This window comes from Epinephelus fuscoguttatus, linkage group LG19, assembly GCF_011397635.1.
Source record: "Epinephelus fuscoguttatus linkage group LG19, E.fuscoguttatus.final_Chr_v1".
Lineage (NCBI taxonomy): Eukaryota > Metazoa > Chordata > Actinopteri > Perciformes > Serranidae > Epinephelus > Epinephelus fuscoguttatus.
The window spans coordinates 3915275-3940640 of NC_064770.1; the positions used below are offsets into that span (position 1 = coordinate 3915275).

Below are 25366 nucleotides of genomic sequence, written 5' to 3' on the forward strand. Positions count from 1 at the left end.
TCGTCCGCTCTTCAGTTTCAATGAGCTCTGCATCCGTGTACGTCCATGTACTCCGTGTTCAAATAAATACGGGCGGTCATCAAATTTGAATGGCTCATCCAGATCCAGTTAGTCAAAATCTGGTAAAAATTCAGCCATGACTACTCCAAACAGAGTAACTCCTCGCGTTTGGTAAGGTCACTCCAGCAGTAACTTCCTGCAACAACTCAAATCTCGTGAGACGTGAGATTTCAGAGCCAGACTTTCACTCTCTGAATGAGTGTTTTGACTTGCAACAACAAACACGTTTGAATTTTTACCTGATTTTGACCAACTGGATCTGGATGGACCGTATTTATTTGAACACGGAGTACACGGACGTACACAGATGCAGAGCTCATTGAAACTGAAGAGCGGACGGGAAGAGAGAGGGAGCAGCAACAGGCAGAGAAAGACATTAGTTCCCCTTTAAGCGGTGGCACCCCTGGGCACCCCTCGGTGTAGTCTGCCTCTCCATGAGTGGCCTCTGCTCACTTCCCCTAGATATGTTTAATTTAGTTTGGGTTAGACTGGGTATATTATCTAACTTGTGGTTTTAGATTATTATTATTATTATAATTAGTGTTTTGTTTTTTCTTTTCTCCCAGCAGTTCCAGTCACTGCTTATTTGCTCATTTGTAAATTCAATTATCATTTGGTTTATTTTGACTCCATGTCTGTCATGTTTGTCTTTGTGCCAGTAATGAGCCTGTGGGCCTTATTCCTAATTTTCAACTCAAATGAAGTTTCTTGAAAAAGTATTTCCTGGGGTGTGATTCCCCAGATGACATTGTCGGTCTTCTTCATACCCCGAGTCAGTCTGTCTGACTTTAATTTCAACAACATCACTGCATAGAAAAGTGGTAAATAAATGAAACTGTTTTTGTGGCGTTATTTTTTTTTGACAATTTTATTCCAGTGAGGCATTTTGTGACCTTGCTCTAGGAAAATTGCTATATTAGATAAACTTTACTTACTTTAATGTATATTGCATGTACAATAGAATGAATAAAAATGTACTTTTTTAGCTGTCCCTGCTCATTAAGCTTACAGTGATTCCCAGGGATTGATTTATTTGTGGCAGCTGCCATAATCTGAACACTGACTGTTTCTTATTAATTTTATATTTAGCATTTAAAATTTTACAGAAAGTTTGCCTATCCGGCAGGTAGTTTGCGCTGGGCTGACTGACTCCCAGTTGCTACTCAAGCAGTTGAAGGTCCTTGTCCTTAGACAATCCCTCGTTTTCTGCATTCTTGCTTCAACTTTGATTTTCTTTAAATTGATATGATGTCACATTATTTAAAGATTACCACAATAAAAGTGGCAACTTTCCACCTTTCATTTGAATTATATTGATGCAGGCATTGAAAAAATCAAAACTCATAAAAAGAAAATTTGCGATACTTAAGTGAACAGACTTTTTTTTCCATCCCTATAGAGTGCTCCAGTGATGGCGTTTTTCTGTAGGCTGACGTGGAAGTTGGCATCGGCCTGGTTCCCTCATCAAAAGTCTATGGTATTTTTTCACTGGATTGCACACTGAGTCCGTTTTTTCCGTCAAATAGTCGCACGTCTATAAATAAATACCTGTGTCAATCATGTTCACACACTTAGTTCAAAACTTTAATCCATTGTTAAAATTTTCGGAACAGGTTTTATTTTCTGCCTTCTTCACATCCGACAGAAGCCTTTAGGGACATTTGACCAAGAATAAATGAAGAAAATGTGGCGGTGGGATACAGCCGTGACAAGACAGTGGAACGGGGTGCACAGAATCATTTTATAACTCAGATAGCTCACTTTCAACAGGTCAGATAGTAATATTCAGGTGAAGGATGATGAAGAGGAGGAGGATGTGGGCTGCACACAGACAGAGAGACAGAGAGGGAGAACAGCTCTGCCCCTTCATGCAGCTGGTGTCAAATGCAAGACAGGGAGGGAGTGGTGACAGCCAAATTGGTAACTTCAGTGGACAGAGGCAAAAGAGGAAATGTGTCTTTTCATTTTGCCATGTATTGCAAATACACATTCACAACAAATAGAACAATAAAATGCGTCGGAATCAGTGTGCACGATTTGTCTGCATAACGTTCCGGATGATGGATTACAAAATGCTTCAGAAAAAATGGATTCAGTGTGCAAAGGTCTTTACACATTTTGTTCAGCAAAATAATCTTCACAAATGAACACCACTTTTTTGATTTTTGAAGCCTAAATGCTCACCAGAGGTAAAAAGCTAATGTAAGGATATAAACAAACTATACCAGGTTCGGATGACTTAACATCACTACCACCACGAGGCTGTAAAGCCATGTTTAGCATGAGGATGTTCTGTAGCCTCATTTAACCACTTGTTAGCAACCACCTTTTTAAAGACTCATAAAAGCTTCAAAATTCATGAGTCGGGTATTTACTGATGTATTTTATGTCATAGAACAAAATGTGAAAGTCTCTTTAGCTTGTGTTACCCACAGACCTTAATTCTGGCATCCAACTAAAAACCCATTCATCTAACCCATTGACTTTGAGACAATGGAACTAGGAGCTGGAATGCTAACTAATTTCCAGGTTTTGTATTGAAAGAAACAGTTATAGCATGTAACTTTACTTAAAACAAAACAAAAAAAAAGAATGTTTTAACAATTCTGTTTGGGCACAGATTAAAGCATGTTAAATACAAAGTTTCAGAGGTGCATATTTCTGAAATTTGGATAGAGCCAGGCTAGCTGTTTCCCCCAGCCTCCGGTCTTTACGCTGAGCTAGACAAACTACAGCCTGACTCAAGCTCTGCGCTTCACGCACAAATATGAAAGTGGTAACAATCTCTTTATCGCACTTTCAGAAACAGAGCAAATTAGCATATTTTCCAAAATATTGACAAATTCCTTTACTCAGTTTCTTGCCCAGAGCAGAATTAAAACACATAGAGCACAAATTATTTACTGTCCCAAACTGTTAACATTGACACAAGCTTGATCGACAAATGAAACCCAAGTATATCTCTGAGTTCATCAGGGCTTACACCCAGCAGTGCTAAATAAATCAGACCTAATCCTTGAACTTCATGACTCCTTCGAAGCCGTTGAAGGTGAAGGGTTCAAGAACGGGGCTGCAGGTCTCTTTGGCAAGGCAGGCCATCCTGTTGTTGTCACAGCTGTCCTCGCTGCCCGGCTTAATGTACACTGCATCAGCAGAGTGGATGGATGGATCCTCATCAAAGTAGTTGTGGGGCCGCAGCAGGACCCCTCCCCCGTTGCCTACAGTTACTGTGTTGGGGATGTCCTCGGCGTGGGGTATGTGGAGGAAGCCGGCGGTCACCCAGGCAACCAGGTCCTGCAGCCACATTTAGATACACATTGTGCAAATTCCTTCTGCTAAGATATCTAAGCTCAAGTTTACATATGTGTTTGTATCATGTCATTATTTTTACATGCAGATATAAATTTCAACACACCTTGTCTTCGATGCTTTCATTGTCGTCAATGTACTTGCTGAAATCGACAGCTGGAGTCCACATGTTGTTTTGATTGTACAGACTGCTGCTGGTCTGCTCTAAGTCCTTATGCTTGGTGATGGCAACCTTATACCTGGAGACAGAATGGAATAGAATATAATAGAATAGACTTTATTGTCATTATACAGGGTACAACGAAATTATGGGTGCTCAGCCCACGCAGTGCAAAAGAAGACAATAAAAAAACATACAATATAAAACACCATAAAAAAATAAAACAGACATATTTGCGCAATTTAGCAATAAATATAAATATAAGTGCATGATTGCTGTTCAGCACAGTTGAGGTAGATATTAGAGTATGGGGGGGGGTTGTCAGTGTTTGACCTGTAGCGCCACCTGGAGGGCATCAGTTCAAACAGGTGATGGGCTGGATGTAAAGGGTCTGTTGTTGTGGATGTAATCCTGTTGTGACAGTGGGATTTGGATATGTCATCCAGTGTGGGCAGAGGGCAACCAATGATTTTTTTGTGCTGAGTTGATCACTCTTTGGAGGGTTTTTCTGTCAGCTGCCTTGGAGCCAGCATACCACACACAAAGACAGTATGTGAGGATGCTCTCCATGGAGGAGCGGTAGAAGGCCAGCAGCAGCCTTTTGTCCAAGTTGTTTTTTTTTTTTTGAGAACTCTCAAGAAGTACAGCCGCTGCTGTGCCTTTTTCACCATAGTTGTGATGTTGGTGGTCCAGGAGAGATCAGCTGAGATGTGGGTGCCCAGGAACTTGAAGGAGGTGACAGTCTCCACACTCTCTCCTCCAATGAAGAGAGGGGCGGGGTCATCTCTGTTTTTCCTAAAGTCTATGATGAGTTCTTTTGTTTTTTTGATGTTCAGAGAGAGGTTGTTCTCTGAACACCAAGTAGACAGCCTTTCCACTTCGTCCTTATAGGCAGACTTGTCTCCATAGGAGATGAGCCCAGTGATGACAGACAGAAGAGATGCAGATAGAGCGGGCTTAGGATGGCCAGCAAAACCAACGCTGTGATTTTACACTGCATTGTGACTCATAAAGGATTTCAACCCTATTGCCAGACAAGAACATTGCTACTTAACAATTGTACAAATCCCCAGATTATGTTCAATGACAACATTTTTATGTCTAATGCCAACATTTCTAATTGTATTGCTTTCTTCAATATCTGTGCCTGGCAGCAGCATAGTTAGGGAAAGCTCTGGATTACAATTAATAAAGAGGCTAACTTTATACAATGGGACATGAATTTCAGTTTCCTGCATGAAAGCCTGATGTGCTACACACCCATTCACCACCCTGACCTCCGTACCCATAACTTCTGCATTGCTACATGAAGAGCACAGCCCTCTCATTCAGATAGTGAGATACTCCTACATATGCAGGTTCACAACATGCATACACGCAGCTTGTTATACACACGGACATGCAGATGGGTTGTGGTTGGATGAAATAATTGATCATTAATGAGGAAAATGGTTACATTCTGTAAAAATGTGAATCTAGCAGAGATCAGATCAGAGCAGTGCTGCTATCAGATTTTCCATTAAGAGAGACACTGTGCATGTTTACACACAAGGAGCAGCATAATGTAACGGGTGGATTTTGGACCCAAAAGCAACACCAGGGACAAGCATAACAGCTTACACTAAGCTTTAATAAGCCACTTCAATAATACAAGGATTGCAGACTATTAAAGCAATATATTATAATATTATTACTAAAAATAATGTTATTGTAGCTACTGTCATTACTATCTGCCCTGCTGTTCTCTATGTTTCTGTGTCTTGCTGTCTCTCTCTGTCTCAATTTCTCTCTCTGTCTCTGTCTCAATCATTTTGTCATATGGGTTACTGGAAATTTATTATATCGATATGTTCTGTACACACAACATCTATTGCACATCTGTCCGTACTGGAAGAGGGATCCCTCCTCAGTTGCTCTTCCTGTGGTTTCTACCATTTTTTTCCGCTGTTGAAGGGTTATTTTGGAGGAGTTTTTCCTTATCCACTGTGAGGGTCCTAAGGACAGAGGGGTGTTGTATCCTGTAAAGCCCTCTGAGGCAAACTGCGATTTGTGATATTGGGCTTTATACAGTAAATAAAATGGAACTGAAAATTGAAGAGTATCGATACCGAACCGATAAGGATATGCCCAGATGCCAATTCCTAGTCGTGTGTTAGTCACCTGCCAGAGGCCCATTCTGATCCAGGAAAAACCCTGCAAAGTTAATTGTTCTGAAAAAAAAAAAAAATGTTCACACAGAAACAGGACTTTCCTGTTCACAACTGTTAAACTTTATAAAATCTAGCCCAGAGTTCAAATTGAGCCCACTGGAGGTCATATTCTTTGTCCTATGAGTGTCTGTAAAACACATCTTGTCTAACACAACTTTTAATCATCAAGGCAAACAAATCATTCACTTTTGAGAATCTGACTTTTTTTTTAATTTACAGCTGTTGAGTCTCACCTGGCCCAGGACATGGACTTCTCCTCTGGCTCGCTCTCTGGGAGGTGGTCCCCGGCGAAGCTGAACACCTGCAACCTGTACGAGCGCTGGTGACCCCAGCGGTTGGTCTTATTGCTGGCGATGTGGAGGTAGCGAGCGGACTTTCTGCCGTAATGCAGAGCTGCTTCCTGTGGAGGTGTCACAGTAAACATTACACCCACACAGTCAACATTCAAGTGATACTTTGTTGGCTGTAACACTGGTGGATTAAGAAATTGGTAATTTTAATAAACCACACATCATGGTTTGCCAGAAATAGGTCATAAAATGGCTATTTGACAAGTTGTACATTTACAACACAATCAGTAGCAGTGCTGCCAAGTCTCATGCATTGACCGTGAGATTCATACAAGTAACACTTTTACGCGCTCTCACACCACACGTCCATTTCCTCACAGAGTGAAAAATAAATTTTCAACCGATAGTGTTGTGTCGTAAAAAGAGGACACTGACAGATGAAACAGAGCACCACAGCATAACATCAGCACTGAACAGATATTTGACCGACATTCACTCCAGACACTGCGTCATCTTCTTACTCAGTTTTACGCAATTTTGGCAGAAGGAGGACAATTAACTCACCTTCCAGCCCACCATTAAACTGCTGGGGGTTTACTTATCCCCTGATAATCAAAGTAAAATAGCACAAAACCAGTGTTTTCCCCAGGGGTGGGCTGTCAGGGCCATCAGGGCATTCTCTGCTGGCAGCGTCAAAATCAAACTCAATTATTAAAAACAAATTTGTTTTTAATAATTGAATTGAAATGTGCCTGAAATGTGTCTGTATTCAATTACTTGTTCAGTATGCTTCTCATCCAGAAAACAAATATGGTTATTTTCTTGTAGGGCTGAGCACAGATTTTCTATGTAATTTAAACGCATCACAAATCCTCAGACCTGCGTTCTTCGTATTGCTAGGCCAAAGCCCAAAGCTGCAAACTGATTACAACTTTGAGTAACTGTATTATTAGCCAATCAGATTTTGATGTGGGGACAGAACACCCCAGGGGCCCTGCAATGTATCACTTTGGTATTGTCATCAACTTTGAGCTTGACCTAGTGGGCTGTGAGCAAATCAGCTTACATGCTGAAAGAAAACGCAATGGCGGCTGCATTCACAGCAACTGCTGATCTTGGTGTCAACCTACTTCAAATGCCTTTTTCAATGCAACCATTTTGAGACAAGAAGGAAACAATCACTAGGGGAAGACCTACATCTAAACTGGATGGGCTTACCAAGGCAAGCAAAGGTTTTGTGTGGTATTTCACCCAGAGCAACGACAACCGCTATGAGTGGCTAACAGCTAGCACAGAGCAGAACAAGATATTTTGCTGGCCATGTTTACTTTTCAGTACTAATGAGGGTATGTGGAATAGCACTGGTTTAAGTAGCCTCAACAGCTTCACCAAGGCAGCCATCAAACATCAGGTCTCGGAGCATCACCTCATGGCGGTGGTACATTTGAAAACATTTGGTTAGACCAGGGTGGACTTACAGTTTGATGAGTAAGTGGAGACGGGGGACAAGCCTGCACAAAGAGAGAGTTAAAAAAAAACGTGACATACTAAAGTGCCTTATTGATTGTGTTATCTTTTTGGGACAGCAAGAATTATCTTTCAGGGGACACGATGAGGGGAAATAGTCACTGAATCGAGTAATTACTTGAAATTACTGACTTTGCTATCAGACTGTGATACTGACTTGTGACGCCACCTCGTCACCACCACAGTTTTCAAAATGACCTCATGAATGCTGTTGCTGAGGTGCTTAATGATGCAATCAAAGAGATGGACCACATCAAGTTCATGGCAGTTATGGTCGATGAGACCAACGACTTCAACAATACTGCTTAGCTGTCATATGTCCTTAGGTACGTAACCGAAATGGGTGTGAAACAGAAATTTTTAATGTTAAAGGATGTTACAGCTAAAAAAACGAGCCCCTGATCTGGCTGCTTTAATGCTTGAAATACCTTATTTTCAAACACGGAAGTAAATAGTGATCAACTTCTGTGTTTTTGTGCGTGACTTCCGGTCAGCCACTTTCCCTCATGCTTTTCCTTACCGGAGCTAATGGTGCAAGCAAATTTTTTTCAATTTTCAATTGTTTATGTTAGTCAATCAGTTAGTTAGTTAGTCTGTGTATTTTATATAGATAACTGTGTCCACGTTTCTGTTATCCAGTAATTGCCGGTAAAAATAATTCCCTCTAAACGTGAATAAATCCCACGTCAATCAAAAACTATGAACCAAAAAAGCACAATCTATCCCGAGCGAGACTGCTTGATCCCCGTCTCCAGTGTACCAGCAGAGAACCTGCAGAACCGAATCAGCGAAAAAACACACCGGGCTACACAGCCTCTCTACCTGAGCAGCTGAAGCTGCGGCTCACACCCTCAACACACAGACACACAGACACACAGACGGTGCTTCTGCATGCCAGCCAAACGTGTGCGCAACTGTGAGAAATAAATATGTGAAGTGTACGCTGCTTTTCTATCTTTTTTCATTTTCTTTCTTTCTTTCTTTCTTTCTTTCTTTCTGTCAGCGACATACACTCCTAACACAGGACGGGTTGTTTTTATTGACTGAGTTGATTATTAAGCCATAGTGATGCGCGGATCGGATCTGATAGCACCCGAATCAGAATCAGTATGTACACATCAACCATCCAGCCGTTACAACATGATTGAGATAGCAAAGCAGTTTCGTGTTGCTATGTGTGGTATTTTTTCAGTTTTGGGAAATCACGATGTCTAGAAAGCATCAGTGGCTGCAGCTGACAGGTACAGCTAACAGCAGCAGCAAAGCTAACATCAGGACGTCATCCGTTAAAAGCCTCCCGTTGTCAGATACGACATGAAACTACTCCAGTTAGCTCAATCATGTTGTAACTAAGACATCCGCTGGAAAAAATATGTTTTTCACGCACCATTTATTGAGTTATTGAGATATTACAGACACCGCTAACGGCTAACGGCTAACAGCTAACGGTTAGCCCAGCTAATCTACGATAACCATTGTGTTTATAGACTTTACAAACATCAGATTAATCTAAACAGTGATATACTGACGTGAGAAATGTGATATATATACATATATATATATATATATATATATATAGGTAAACTCAACAAGGTAAACAACAAGGCGATTCCTATTTACACAGTGGTCAAGAGTGCTGGACCGGAAGTGTCGCACAAAAAAACGGAAGTTGGCTGCGTTCTCTTTTGCCTCCGTGTTTCCGTGAAAAATAAGGTGAATAGCCCTTTTTAAACAGGAATTGTGCAAATATGCAGGAAAGCCCAATCAGTTTTCTTTCAGCATTGGCAGTATAAAAACAAAATGGGGGAGTGCAGCAAAATGCGGCCTACCTACTTTTGTTTATACAGAATGTGCCTTTTTCGGGGCAATGAGGGGCATGAGCAAGTAACAAAACATGTAGCTCAGCGTGTGACATAAACAGTGATGTGGGAGGGAAGCCGCGGCTAGTCAGTCCTTCGGCATTTCTCTCATAAGTCGGCCCGTCCTTCACCGTCCCCATCATCTGATGGTTAATGGCCTCTTCGTATGCGAGGGCAAGGAGGGCGCACAATGCTTTGTCTCCCCAGTTGCTCTTCTTTACTGTGTCTGTCAGGTTTGCATTTCCCTCTTGCTACTAGCTGCTCATTCCTGCTATCAGCTGTTTTCTGTTAGTCCACCGCCAGTGGCTCGCACGTGCAGCGTCATCAACAGCTCCTCCCACAAATCATCAACAGCCCCTCCCGTTGCAGAAGGCCACCTCGTTCTGTTTAAACCAAAGAGGTTCCGCCAATATATCTACCCTACAAGGCGGAAAATTGGGCACCTCGGATCAACTCGCCAACCCGGCTCTGTGTGTCTAAACGCTTGCATCTTGCCGGCAAAACGGCCCAACATTCGCCGAAAATCTGGCAGCGTAAAAGGGGCTATTGATTGCAAAACAAAGTTAGTTGCTCAGTGCTATGATGGAGGTGCCATAATGGCATCAGAACTGAATGGAGTACAGGCTCGTGTTCAAGAATCAGCCCCCAGGCTCTTTTGTTATGCACACACATCAAACCTGATGTCCCAGGGAACATCAAAAATTTAAGACTGCAAATTTTTTGTCTGCATTTTTTACACGTTCTCCCAAACGCACCAAATTATTGATTTTGCAACAGAGGGCTGCCTGCGAGTCTCTCAGGTAAGGTGGAGCTTGGTTGCTGGTTGAGCTGATCTAGCACACCTGGACCACATTGATGATTTTTACCACAACACAGTACACTGTTCATCAGGACACTTATCACAGTTGGGAAGTTTTGACTTCTGTTTTTTTTCTTTTTGTCAGCATTAGCATTTTTGACTTTGCTGATGTGTTCTTTGTTTTTGTGTCATGCTTTGTCCATGTATGTGTGTTGACTTGTCTTTTCACAAAGTCAAGCTTTTGCTGGACCCTTTATGTTGTTATTAGCTTTTTAGCTTGTTGGCTAACTAGCAGTGGTTGACACAGTGGTAGTGGCTGTAAAACATACAATAATCTCTGCTTTGATGTCACAATGTGTTCACATTGGTCTAGTTTACATCCAAAAACTGCTGCTCTACCATGCTGGCTAGTCTGCTCTGTGCTGGACGTTTTTTTTTGCTGGTGCTGTCTCAAAGTCCCCTATCAATATGTGTTACCTGTGACGTACTAAATATAGCTTGCCCGTTGTACCCACAGATGTATAAAGAGAACTGGATACAGTGTTGGAGGTACGGCCCTGTTTATTCATATGAAAGTTGCTCAGTGGCGCATGAAGCCAAAAAGTTGGATTTCATGGGTTTAAAATTCCCCGGATCTTTTGCATTGTTGAGCCCATAGAGCTGGCAAACTAGAGACTTCCAACAGCTGAGGGGCTAACTTCCAGTTTAGCCTTCCACTAATTTGAATGGATAAATAATTGAGGATCAAATCCTGATAGTGAAACAAGTCATTTTGTGGGGGTTGTGATGCTCAAAAAATGTGTCCACTGATTTACAGACTTCACGATGTAATTCTATTGGAAAAAGTCTTTTTGGTTCAAATTACATTATGTGACAAACCTGGAAGTTGTAAATCCACGGTTTGACCATTATCAACAATTGGCGCTTAAGCCCAGCACTGTTGCTGGGGGTTTAAGCGTACATTTCAATTTCAGGTTTTAGGGAATGTCACAGACAACACAGCCTGCGGCAGTGGTATAGGAAAACACCTCTGAAGTGACAAACTACAAGTCAGTCAAGTCAAGGTCAGACATTTTAGGAGACATAATAAACATGAAAAAAAAAAACACATTTTTCAGTGGAGGGCGACTGTAATAATATTATAATATCTTTGGTTGACAGTGGAGCTGGCAGGCTGATGCCCAACAGGGGAACCGAAGGGTGTAGTAAACAAACTTGGGCTGTAGCTAGCAAGCCATGAACAGTCAGTGTGACTAAAGGATCTAAAATGGCATGGAAAACATTTGCAGGTACGTTTACATGCTGTTTAATGTGGTGCAGCTGACTGGTTCATTATGTGTCCAGCCTGCCAACCGCCAGCAAAACAAGCTGTAAACACAACACTTACATCATTGTTTAAAAATGTTATGATGAGTGTTTTAAGGAAGAATAAAAACACGCACATCATGTAGGTGACGTGCCACCTCTGTGGTGTGCTTATAATTATTCTCCCTCAAAATGTTGAGTGTGTTAGCAAACATTTGCCTATTTACACTTCCAGCAATTACAGAGCAACATAAGCACTTCTTTGGAGTTTTGTTTGTGTCCACCTGATGAATGTTAGTCCAGTATTGTAAGTCCAACTAAAGACTTTTTCCATGAACACTCACCCTGGTTTGGTCTATCTGGATCTGTAACTGTGAAATTCTCAACTATGTTCACCAGCTAGTCTCTTATTGGTGCTAAGCAGATAGTGTCGGAGAGTTTGAGACAACCTGATCTCACAGAAATACATGAAATAAATAAACACTGCATTCCATGGTGGCAGCACGTAATGAAATTACGTAAAGATTACGTGCCGGTACCATGGAAACAATGCCAATGTAAAGTCAATTAGGATCCATTGTTGTGGTGGACACACGGATTCCCTGATTCAACAACGTCACGTCAACCTCGTTTTCCTCAATGATATCTTTACCATTCCTGTATACACACAAAAACACGGAAGTGTCCTTGATAACTCAACAATATGACAGGTTAATGTCAAGGCCATTGCCAGCTTCTAATAGCGTAGGGCTTTAAGAGCATTGTGTTGTGGGCGGGTGTGGCGCATTCGACTACTGTTTTGTGGTGTTCTGCCACAACCAAATCCAAACGCCACTATCTCTATGAAGAAAAGATTGTTTGTGTGTGTGTGTGTGTGTGTATGTGTGTGTGTGTGCATCAAATCTTGCCAGAACCAGTGGCCGCCCCCCATCGCAGACAGCTCCCACTGAGGAAACACTGGAGTTAAGAACTAAACTATGATAAAAGACATAAAATATTAAGGTGTAGGCCTAACATAAAATAAATTTGTTATTAAATAAATTAAAATATATAGCCTACAGCAGACAAAAGTAGAGCATGCTAAAAGTAAATACAATACCAGGCTAAATAGTATCTAAACAATAATAAATTGTATCTAAGTTATCTGTTAGGCTACCATTCCACTCTGTAAATAGATTTTAAAATTTCAATATGATTTTAATATTATTTTGCTTGTTTAATTATTGTTATTATTGGTTTAATTTTTTAGTAGTATTGTATTATCTGAGGATGACTCATTTTAGTAACTATCTACAGTAGAAAAGAAAAAAACAAGCAAAGAAACAAATAAGAATCATTTATACACTGGGCCTTCAAAGTGCTCTCTGAAACTACACCTGGCATGGCTTGTGTCCAAAAAATGAAAAAATCTAAACTTTGTCGTAGAGCTAAACCAAACACATCATTGGAAAGGTCTCAACCTGGAGACTAACATATGTCAGTATGAAGATTCTGCATGGTTCCCGCTTTGAACCTTGACCTCAGTGCATGTTTGCAGGCTTATAACTCAGCAACAAAAGGGGGTACAGACATGGGACCAACTGTTATAGAGAGCTCTTGACCTCAACTATCATGTGAGTGTAGTCAACAACTGGGGGTGCTGTCAGATATGGGTAAAATATGGATAAAATTAATTTTCACCCATTTTGAAATTAGATATTTAAAATCTGATTACACAAGTGTGTTTACCATCCCCTTAAAGTCCACAGTGTACTCTCAATTCAGTATTTACAACTTCCAAATCCAGGAAAAACGCTTAGATTTTTAAAAAACTACAATTCCCTGGGACCGCGCCATGCAGTTTGATACATATCAGCAACATAGTTGTAGTTCTTCTGATTTGCAAAGTAGGGCTCTAAATAGGGTTGTGAAAAGATATATCTACCCAATATATCTAATAGCTAGTAAAGCCGAACTAGTAATACACTGCACCTAGATGAAATATGTTAAGAAAAAGTAAGGATGTTGGCTAAATTTAGATATTTTAGCTAGTACTCTAGAAACTGCATTTTTGGGACGGTATTTTTTGCAGCTTGTTGTAAAATAGAGTCGTAAAAAGATATATCTGCTGAATATATCAAATGTCTAGTAAAGCCGAACTAGTAATGACACTGCACCTAGATGAATTATGTTAAGAAAAAGTAAGGATGTTGGTTAATTTCAGATATTTTAGCTAGTACTGTAGAAACGGCGTTTTTGGGAAGGTAGATCTTCCAATTGTAGAGTTGTCAAATACAGTCATAAAAAAGTAAATCTACTGAATATATCAAATATCTAGTACATCTTAACAAACTAAACTGTTATTATTATTATTATTATTATTATTATTATTATTATTATTGTTGATGGGAAATTGTGACAGAGGAATATATTTGCCATTTTAATATCAAGAACACTTTCGTGTTTTTGTGTGTATACAGGACGTTGTTGAATCAGGAAATCTGCGTGTCCACCATGACAAAGGATCCTCATTGACTTTACATGGGCATTGTTTCCGTGGTACCAGCACTTAATTTAAACCCATTATGTGCTGCCACCACGGAATGCGGTGTTAACCCTTATGCTGTGTTAAAAAAAAGTTACTTTCACCTTGTTAACTACAAGATTTGTAGTTTGACCTTTAAACTGGAATAAATTTAAGACAGATCAATATTTTTCCAAACTTTTCCCCCAATTTCTTCATTAAAGGGTTATTGATTGATTTATATCATGATTTAATGAATCACATTAATAATTAACCCTTTAAATGCCATTTTTGATCATATACCACTAACTACTTTTTTTTGAAAAATACACTATAAGTCAATATTCAAAAATATTTTATTTATATTTAAACTTTGTTTATTATCAGTATCACTTACCCATCATGATAATATCTGAGAAGATTGATTTTGGTGCATTATTACTTTTTGCATAATGTGAGATTGAACAAAAAAGTTACCTTCGCCTTGTTAACTACAAGATTTGTACCATAGACTTGACAGTTTTGACTGTGACTCCAGTCTCCCTCAGAAGTGTCATCTGAAGTGTTGGTGATGTGTCATTTATCAGCTGGCCAGCCCAAAAGACCTATCAGAATCTGTCGGGCCGGCCACACCCCCCTCCACTGGATGGTCTCTGGAGGAGGAAAGAGGCAATCGAAATCAGGAAGCGGGCGAGCGCCACCACCATGAGGGGGCGTAGACCCTCTCGCACACCTGGGATTCCCTCCTCCAGAGACAATATACAAGACCATAGACAGACACAGACACAGACCATACTTTGCTACAACAAACTCATAAATTACACGTTGCAATAGCTTGTTACTTTTACAATCCCTGGACAATAGAACATGCATTCAGCAGTAATTGTGTTTTTTTAGTGGTCAGTCAATAATAATTTGGCTTAATGCAAAGGTGCTTTATATGAAGGAGGATTAGGGCCATGTTAAAGAAAAAAAAATCTGACTTTGTTGTAGAAATAATTCATATTAATGGCAATAATAAATTGGGAAAAAAAACATTGTGAGACATTCAGGTGCAGAGAGAACTTCATGCTGTCTCCACATGGTCAAAAGTCTCAATGTTGTTCATGACTTTTGTTTCACACTTAACTGTTAAATGTTGTGAAACCATGTTGTGACAGTTTTACGGAAGTGAAAGCAGACTTACCTGTTCTGTTCTGAGCTGCTTCTCCACCAGCTGAGGAATCATGGCATAACGATCAGTGTTCCATGGCAGTGATACATTAACATATTCCATGTCTTTCGTCTGGAAAAAGTTATTCACTCCTGAGGAGGAAATGAAGCAAAACTGTAACTGTAATAATACTTGTTTTCTCTTGTAGTTTCAAGCCAAAACAGGCTGTTCTGTTGCTCTTGTAGATCCATGTTAGGTGTTTTTTTTTATTTATTTTTAGGGACCTCGGCTGAAGGACCACCTAGGCACACTAAAATGACCACTGCGGCTTGTAGGAATGACATAGAAAGATCGAACCAAAACTGTCTTGTTCGTCTCATCAAGACCTACAAATAACGTACTTGCAACCCTGACCTAAACCCAACAGGAAGTGAGCTATTTGCCCTTTCAAAGTAAGATTTCGCCTCAAAAATGCTCTTTCTTCAAAATCATTAAAAAAACGAATCCTCCTACACCGTTTATCGTATTGGCTTCAAACTCACACACATGACAGATCAACTCGTCCTTATCAGATATTCTGTATGACTTTTTCATTACTCAAATGGTTTGGATTTTATGGCGTCTTCCAGGCGATGTCTTACAAAACCTCCTGACGATTTTTGTGCCACCTAGACACACTAAAATGCTCGCTGCGACCGGTAGGAATCCCGTAGAAAGACCACACCAAAACTGGCTCGTTCGTCTCATCAAGACCTACAAATCACGAGCTGTAACCACTGACCTAAATCCAACAGGAAGTGAGCTATTTGCCCTTTCAAAGTAAGATGTCATTTTTCACAAATTCTCTCTCTCAAAAAATATTTCCTCCTACACCATTTATCCTATCGGTTTCAAACTCACACACATGACAGACCAAGCCCTGCTAAACAATTCCTCTGAACAACTTTGTCATTACTCGAACAGTTTGGATTTTTTTGTTGTGTTTAAGGTGACATGTCACAAAACCTCTTGACAATTTTCGTGCCACATAGACGCAGTAAAATGGCTGCTGCAGCCCGTACGAATGCTGTAGGAAGATCAAACCAAAACTGGCTTCTTCATTTCCTCGAGACCTACAAATCACTCATTTACACCACTGACCCAAATCCAACAAGAAATGAGCTAGTGCCTCTGAAATTTACATGAGCAAATGTCTCAGCTGTGAGCTAGACATTGTGAACTTGCGACTAAGATCGCATTTTTGACTGAATACACATAAAAGCTAATTATATCTGCGTTCAGAATGAGTTTATGTATCTGGTGATGTCTTTAGATGGACGATCTGACCCACGGTTTGGAAACTGGAAGCACTAGTTTGAGAAATTTTCAACCCATTTTGAAGTGCTTGCCCTCATACCATATCTCTCAGTCAACTTCAGGCTGTCATTAATTGGCATAACAATGGCTGCACTCTGACAGACACAGGCCTGTGTGTGTGTGTGTGTGTGTGTGTGTGTGTGTGTGTGTGTGTGTGTGTGTGTGTGTGTGTGTGTGTGTGCGTGTGGTCACACACACCTGACAGGATAACATTGATCAAACTGACCAGCTCATGTGTCTCATTCCTACATTTTCCTAAATAAATGCCTGATAGCAAAAACATGTAAATGCAAAATTTCCAGGTCAAACTCTTTTGCCTCATTTAGAATCTGGATCAAATCTGTAGCTAAAACTGTGCTGCAGCAGTACACGATCAAATACATGTAGTCCTGCTCAGTTTCTCCACTGAATTTAACTAGCGTCTGCCTGCTGTTACATCAGGGAAGTATACACATCTTTGAGGAAATGTTACACTCCAAAATGACAAGCTCCTTTGTTTAATCACCACTTTAGTCTTTGTAAAAATGGTTTTCTTTTATTATTTACTCTTTTTTATAATTCATGTTTTGTCCATGTTAATATTTGTTATCAGGGCGGCACGGTGGTGTGGTGGTTAGCACTCTCGCCTCACAGCAAGAGGGTTGCGGTTCTATCCCTGGTGTGGGAGCCCTTCTGTGCGGAGTTTGCATGTTCTCCCCGGGTCAGCGTGGGTTCTCTCCGGGCACTCCAGCTTCCTCCCACAGTCCAAAGACATGCAGACTGGGGACTAGGTTAATTGATAACTCTAAATTGTCCGTAGGTGTGAATGTGAGCGTGAATGGTTGTCTGTCTCTATGTGTCAGCCCTGCGATAGTCTGGCGACCTGTCCAGGGTGTACCCTGCCTCTCGCCCGATGTAGCTGGGATAGGCTCCAGCCCCCCCGCGACCCTCAAGAGGATGAAGCGGTTAGAAGATGGATGAATGAATGAATGAATGAATGAATATTTGTTATCCTGTTAAAATGTATATTATGTATTTATATATCTATATACTTACATTTACAATGTGTTACACAACAAAGCAGGAGTACTGTCACCGACCTTTGTTTTTTACAGTACATGGGGAACACTTCAATTCTTAACAGTATGACAGACACCATGTTGCTGTTAACATTATATAATTACTTAATCATGACCGTGTTTTTCATTTCAATGTGGATGTTTTGGACAAGACATTTGGTTTCCATAGCTGACATATCACAGGTACATTTTAGTTAATACATTGGTTGAAAATTAAATACATATTGTAATGTACTGTAATATAAAGTCCCTCTATTGCCAGAAATGACCTTGCGTTCTCTTGACATTGCTTGTTTTATCGACATTTTGACTCTTACGAATAATTCGCACTGTCAACATGAGCTGGAGGCCGACAGCGAGAGCCAGAGGTCCCGTTCATTGCTGCTTGCAGCTTTAATTTTTTATGAATTTCGAGCTGCAGTGATTGATATTTTTGTGTGTAACATGGACCAAATCATTATGTGTAATGTTAAACTTCACAGAGAGCTTTAGACCTGCATGGGAAATCAAATGGATATACTCTGCTGTCTTGTAGGAAATTGCCAGTACTTAAGGTACTTGTTTTGGTCAAGAAGGGATCTCTGGGGAGTAAAAATCCATTTGACCAGTTTCTCATCAGTTGTTGGCTACCAATGCTCAAATTAATTCTGCAAACAGTCTCCCCTTGGTTAAATTAATTGACCTATTGTCACTAACTGTAAGACATTACCATATTTATATTTATATTCCACAATACTGTATGCATGCATTGTTGTAAAGTTACCATACTGATAGTCGATTAACCCATGACACAGTCCCAAAGGAAAACTTTGCTGTTAAGCTGCTAGTTAAACTGTTGACCTGCAACACATTCTTAAAGCTAATTTATAATCCCATTACGTATGAAAATAGATATGTCAATTTCAAGCCTTATAAATGTCACTGCTCTTTTACTTTTATGCATCCTTTATGATGGCATAGATACAGACAATACAGGATTAGGGGCGGCTGTGGCTCAGAGGTAGAGCGGGTCGTCCACCAATCGAAAGATCAGTGGTTTGATCCTGGGCTCCTCCAGGCTGCATGTTGAAGTATCCTTGAGCAAGATACTGAACCCCAAATTGCTCCCAATGGCTGTTCCATCGTTGTGAGTGTGTTAAAACTGAGTAGCAGGTGGCACCTTGTGCGGTAGCCTCGGCCACCAGTGTATGAATGTGTGTGTGAATGGGTGAACATGACTCGTAGTGTAAAAAGCGCTTTGAGTGGTCACTAGATGACTAGAAAGGCGCTCTACAAATGCAGGTCCATTTACAATAGATCAGTGGATCCCAACTGGTGGGTCGTGGTCCAAAATGGGCCGCAGGTCCATTCTGAATGGACTGTAACGTGTCAAGTTTGTTTATTTTATATAAAATATACTTTATTTTGAAGTACAGTGAATTTCCGGCACAGAGCTTTTATTTTGAAGTGCCACTTCCTGTTGTAGGTTGAGTGACTAGTGGACAGCTACTTGACACAAACAGCAAACTAGCTTAATGATATGGCCAAACTTAGTATGACGCCTAAAATATGAAACTGTGTGGACCTTGAACTAATGATTAAGGACCAATCCGGACCCTGAGGCTCGACCAGTTGGGAACCACTGCTTTAGAACATTGCACAGCTTGTCACATTTGCACCATGTTGTGCAATATGACCATACATTATGCTATCACGTGAACCAATCTTAGCTAGCTAGCTAGCTGGCTAACATATAGGAAGCAGGCTACATGCAAGAGAGAGAGCTGAGGGAGGCAGCTGAATCCAGCTGTTGGGAGCAGGCTCATGACTAAGAATGATATTTCTAGGGCTATAGTCTCTTGGCCGACTAGTCGAGTATTTTGTCGATATGCTCTCGTCCGACCAAATTCTCATTGGTCAAATAATCGCTGTGTTAGTGTCATAAGGAGAAAAGTGCTACATCAATGCTTTCCAGGATTAAACCTTTATTTCCTGCGGCGGGGGGACAGGCTAAGTTTCCTGTGAAAATGGAGGTGTTTTCAAAATAAGTTGAACTCGCCCACCCTGACGCTCAGCGTTGTGGTGACGCAGACCTCCTTTCAGTTTCTGTATACTGAAGCCATTTCCCTCAGTGGAGGGAAGCTTGTATTGTATACAAGCGACGAGCGGAGATTTCCTTCAGGATTTATCCTGGCTTCATATGAACAGAGGAAATCTCAACTCGTCGCTAGGCTAATGTATACAATGTAAAATGCCATAGGCTGATGCTAATAATGTTAGCATGTTGTTTTTGTTTGGAAAGCGTGTTTAGTGTGACGGTTGTTTTGTCGGTGAATGTTGTGAGTTGTAATGGAGCCAAATTGTGTGACATTACCTTTGCTAAATGCTGCTGTTGTCTCTGGCTTTATATGAGACAAGGGAAAGATGCTAGGCTAATGTATACAATGTAAAATGCCATAGGCTGGCGCTAATAACGTTAGTATATTGTATTTGCTTGGAAAACGTCTTCAGCGTAAGACAGTTGTTTTGTCGGTGAATCTTGTGAGTTGTAATGGGGCCAAATTATGTGCCGTTACCTTCGTTAAACGTTGCTGTTGTCCCTGGTTTTATATGAGAAGAGGAAAAGATCGCTAGACGCTAGGCTAATTTATACAATGTAAAATGCCATAGGCTGGCGCTAATAACGTTAGCATGTTGTATTTGCTTGGAAAACATGTTTAGTATAAGACAGTTATTTTGTCTGTGAATGTTGTGAGTTGTAATGGAGCCAAATTGTGTGCCATAGAGTGCCGAAGTCACGCCCCTTCTGGTGAAGCTCATGGGACCTTAGATCGGAAAAAATATGAATGGCAGTGAGTGAGGAGAGAAATATTATCTTTGTTGGGACATGAAATCCAAATATGTCGTTAATGAATTTAAAACATACATTTTAAGGTCAAGAAAGTCATACTTTGTGGTAAAACTGTTGAGATGTAAGCTTTTGAAAAAAAACGTAATTAGAAAAACTACACAGGAGACAGTCGCGTATGTGATGTCACAGCTTTCGCTCGCTTCTTGCAGCTTGGAGTGACTGCAACCTGGCACAAATCACACAGACATCTTCAATCATAAATTGATTAATCATAAAACAGTGGAATTTCAGCAGGGAGGCCAAGCTGCAGGAAGCGAGCGAAAGCTATGACGTCACATATGCGACCTCCTCCTGTGTACTCTTGAGTCTTTCTAATTAAAATGCTTATATCTCAACAGTTTTACCACAAAGTATGACTTTCTTGAGCTTAAAATGTATGTTTTAAATTCATTAACAACATATTTAGATTTCATGTCGCAACTCAAACGGGAACAAAAGATAATATTGCTCTCCCCATTTACTGCCATTCATATTTTTTCCGATCTAAGGTCCCATGAGCTCTACCGGAAGGGGCGTGACTTCGACACTCTATTACCTTTGTTAAATGTTGCTGTTGTCCCTGGTTTTATATGAGAAGAGGTAAAGATCGCTAGACGCTAGGCTAATTTATACAATGTAAAATGCCATAGACTTGTGCTAATAACGTTAGCATGTTGTATTGGTGGGGAAAATGTGTCCAGATAAAGACAAGTGTTTGTCTGTTAGTTCTGCAATTTATAATGAAGCCAATTTGTGTACTTGTGTTTGGAATTGGCTCTATTAAGCCATGTTTAATGTGTGTTTTCAATCAACTAAACTTTACAACACTTAACAGAGTCCTCCACCGCCTACTAGTGTTTTGGAGATGTAACTGCAGAGTGACACAGACACACCACCACAGAAGTAAAAATAACATGCAGATTTTTTTCCCACGACTAATTGATTAGTTAAAGATTATGTACCACTTTAGTCGACCAAGATTTTCTTTGGTTGACTACAGCCCTAGATATTTCTAGTAATATTTAAATCAGTATAAATACTCAGTAGGCTACATTATGTCTGTGTATAGTATTGTGAATAAGTTTCACCTTAAACATAATGTTACATAAAGTGTTTTTCTATAGGGGGCTAACTCAAATAGCTCCAATTCAAAGAGTGCTGGAGAGCCTAGTGATCAAGTAAAATACTTCCAACAGCTATTGTGAAATACAAGGCCAGTTCATTAAATCCTACAGGCTATGACATTTTGTAAACGCTCTGTATTCTGGTACATATTTACATACAAAACAAGATATAGGCTACTTCATTCTAGTTCCTGGGCTTCACCTGCAGTTATTGAGTCACCGTGAAGTAAGGCAAGCACAGCATTTGCATAATTTGGTTGCTCTTTGGAGAATTTATTCACGTATTAACGCCTGGCAGAGCAATTTCCCCCAAAAAAGCTCCTTGTTTGCAAGGAGAAAAACACTTAGGCTAATGTAAACAGATGGCATAATGCAGGAAAAAGCAGAATGTGCCAACTATGAGACCACAAAAATAGAGAGGATTTGAAAAATATAAGTTTTACAGACATTTCCTGCATGCCTCTAAAGAATGAAAACAATTAAATAAGTATTGCAACAGTATTGCTTTTATGTTAAATACTTTTTATTTGGTTTAGTTTTTGGTTCATGCCTTGGGTAGCAGAGTACCAGGAAGGAGGGAAGGAACCCAGGCTGTAGGCTTGGCCCACACCAGGGACCCACAGTCCCCTGTGGCCCACATACCTCTGGGTACTGGATGCCTAAGCGAGGCAGAAGAGGAAGCCCATCATTTCTGGAAGACAGCCTGATACCCCCAACCCCCAAGGAGCACTGCACATAGCATCGCAGGGGGACTTGGGACATTAGCATGTCTAATGCAGTCAGCACAGAGACGAGGACAGCCATGCAAGACTCATACAGGCCTGACGGGTTCATCACTCTGACACTGATGGATCAGAGAAGGAGGGGGAGGCACAAACATGGAGGAAACAGCAGACTCTTGAAGTCATAGGGCTTATACGCTGTGCAGTACCAGAAACAGTATGTGATAATGATAAGGAAAGAAAAAAATGGCAAAATTTGTTATAAATCAGGAGAATTGTGACTTTGGGACGAACCAGGAAAGAGCAATGAAAATCAGCAAGGTCGGCAAGTATGATAAAAGGTGTATTTTCAGAATGAAGTGCTTTACTCTGGACATGGGCTTTATGTAAAGTTATGGTAAGAGTGTAAAGTATTTTTTATTTTACAAACTTGAAACTGATTTTAGTTAAATTACCATTTTTACACCATTCACGCACATGCTGATGGGTGTGTAATGTATGTGTGTGTGTGTGCGTGTGCGTGTGTGTGTGCGTGTGTGTGTGTGTGTGTGGGGGGGGGGCATTCAGGGTAGAGCATCAGCCCCACAGTGTCTGTGCAGGCACCCCTGGCGTTAAGTCAAAAGATTAAGGGGGTTTGGGGGGCTTAAATTCATCACCATATTCTGTCAATATCACTAATGTTTTTTCATAACTAAACAGATTTGATTGCCTTTTTACTTTGACTATGACTTTTCTTCCACATTACCCTGCACAGATAAACAGGTTGAAGTGTCACTCACCCATCACATCAAGGTCCACCTTGAAGTTGATAAAGTGGGTGTGGATGTTGCCCAGCACCTTGTCCGCTACCTGGTGTCCGTATTTCAGACTACCATCTACCAGGTAAGTAGCGGAGATGTAGCCGGTGGCGTGCACCTTGGCCTCCACTGAGCCGCTCTGATAGAAGATGAAATCCCACATGTAGTCATAGTTCCCTATAGCCGTGATCGTTCTGAACACTAGGGCGCTGTTTACCATCCCGCCGTAACTATTGTGGAAAAAGTCAGAGAAATGCCTTCGCAGGGGTTGACCCATGTTGTGCTCAAAGATGCATATTGAATTCCTAAATCTGATCGGGGCTGGAACGTCGATGTAGCGGTATGTGTCCACATAGGTGGCTTCGTGGGGGCAATCCACACCACGGACCAGTTCGTGTGCGAAGCGCCCTATCCCGATGCTGGAGTCCAGAAACTTGGTCATCATCATCCCCGGGGTCATTGATCCGTACACCGACATGGCCTCCTGCACGCTCAGCTCGTAGAGTATTCTCTCACCTTTAAAACGCACATCAAACGCCCTCATGCCTGTTAGAGAGCTGAGTCCGAAGGCGAAGCTCCAGTCCAGGTACAGGACATGGTTGTCGCTGATACTGTAGCGCTTCCCCTCTGCGTAAAACAGCTGTGGGCCGATCTGCAGAGGCTTCTGCTTGGGTTTCAATGAACCATAGTCTGGCAGCTCCGTGTAAACTATTTTCTTAATAGTCCCCTCGTCATATTTCTGTTTAAGTTCTTCTACGGTGTCGAAGTATTGGCCATTATAAACCAGTCGCTCCACTTTCCAATCAGACGCGTTTAAGCTCTCGTGGTTTACCAGTACCTCAAAGCCCACCGGGTTGATGTACATGCCGCTCACATCCCTGTAGAAAGCTATCCAGGTCTTTCTGTCCCCGGATTGGACTCCACGGGGCATCTGCTCGAACGCGTTCACAGTCTTGTCCTTATCCACGTCGAAGCTCTCTTTCATGAGCCTCCCCAACTTAGAGAAGATTCCATCCAGAAATTTGAAAAGCAAGTGGTATTCCCCAATGGTGACCGTGCGCGCGGTGATAGGAAGCTCTGTCTTGTACCTCTCCGTGGTAACATCTCTGTGGTATGTGGGGTTGGGAAGAGGCCCCACTACATACTCCTTAATGTAGCCTCGGGCGCCGTGGAAGACCACCACCGTCGCCTCTCTCACTGGTTTGGTGCCTTTCTCATCCAAGTAAGCCAGCGCGTCCGCCTTCTTGGGCAAAGAGAGATCTATTAAAAACAAGAAATTTTCCGATGGCTTGGTGATCTGACTGGTGGATATGTCCAAGTCTTTCTGCTTGAGCATGTACTGCTGGACCTGCAGGTACTCATCCCGGGTGAGGTCAGCGAACACGAGGCTGCGCTTGTCGTGCTTGCCCCTCAGCGGGTGGACACGCTGAGCGGAGCATTTGGGTGCCCTGGTGGAGTGGATGCCGATCAGGACAATGTTGAGAATGATGGAGACGAGGACAAAGAGGATGAGCGCCCATTTCACTAGAGAGTTCATCCTGCGCTCTACCATTACGCACGGGCTTGGAGAAAAGGAGAAGATCAATGAGCGATGCTATGTGCAAGCGGTCATATGAGCATGGAAAGGCGCGCCCCTCAACTCCCACGCCTCTCTGCATGGATCCCACAACCCCCCGCCCATCCCCTTCCTCTCAGAATGAAGTTAAGGAGCTACTGTTTCATGCAGCCCCTGTTCAGCTTTACGCATGTTGTTAAAACATCATACCAGTGGGTGGTGGTGGAAGAAGTACTCAGATCTTTTACTTAAGTAAAAGTAGTAATACTACAATGTAGAAACACTCTGTTACAAGTCAAAGTCCTGCATTTAAACTTAGTTAAGCAGAAGTACAAAAGTATTCGCATGAAAATTAAAGTACCAAAAGTAGAAGTACTCATTCAGACAGGTTCATCTCAGAATAATATATTTTACATTACTGCATTATGGTTATTAATTTAATGTGTTCATTGCTTTAATGTGGCAGCTGGTAAGGATGGAGCTCATTTTAGTTACTTAGTATACTCCTAGGTGGCTTATAAATGCATATAATTTATCAGTTGATTTATGTTTTGTATTAATAATCTTAATCTGTAAAGTAACTGGAGAGTAAAGCTGTCAGATAAATGTAGCAGAGTACATCTGCCTCAGAATGTAGGGGCTTAGAAACAGAAAGTAGCTTAACATGGCAAAACTTGAGTAAAATGCAAGTAATGCAAAATTTTACTTAA

The 25366-nt window shown here is 41.2% G+C and overlaps 1 protein-coding gene across 1 annotated transcript; it reads right to left on the reverse strand.

Moving 5' to 3' along the window:
- Positions 1–603: 603 nt before the first annotated feature.
- aoc2 (amine oxidase copper containing 2) lies at positions 604–24712 on the reverse strand. Its single transcript, XM_049560198.1, has 5 exons — positions 23084–24712; positions 15209–15327; positions 5973–6139; positions 3476–3608; positions 604–3354 (listed from the first exon to the last, which is right to left on the reverse strand). Exons 1-5 carry the CDS (start codon positions 24651–24653, stop codon positions 3070–3072), a joined length of 2274 nt encoding a protein of 757 aa, XP_049416155.1. The 5' UTR covers positions 24654–24712; the 3' UTR covers positions 604–3069.
- Positions 24713–25366: the final 654 nt, after the last annotated feature.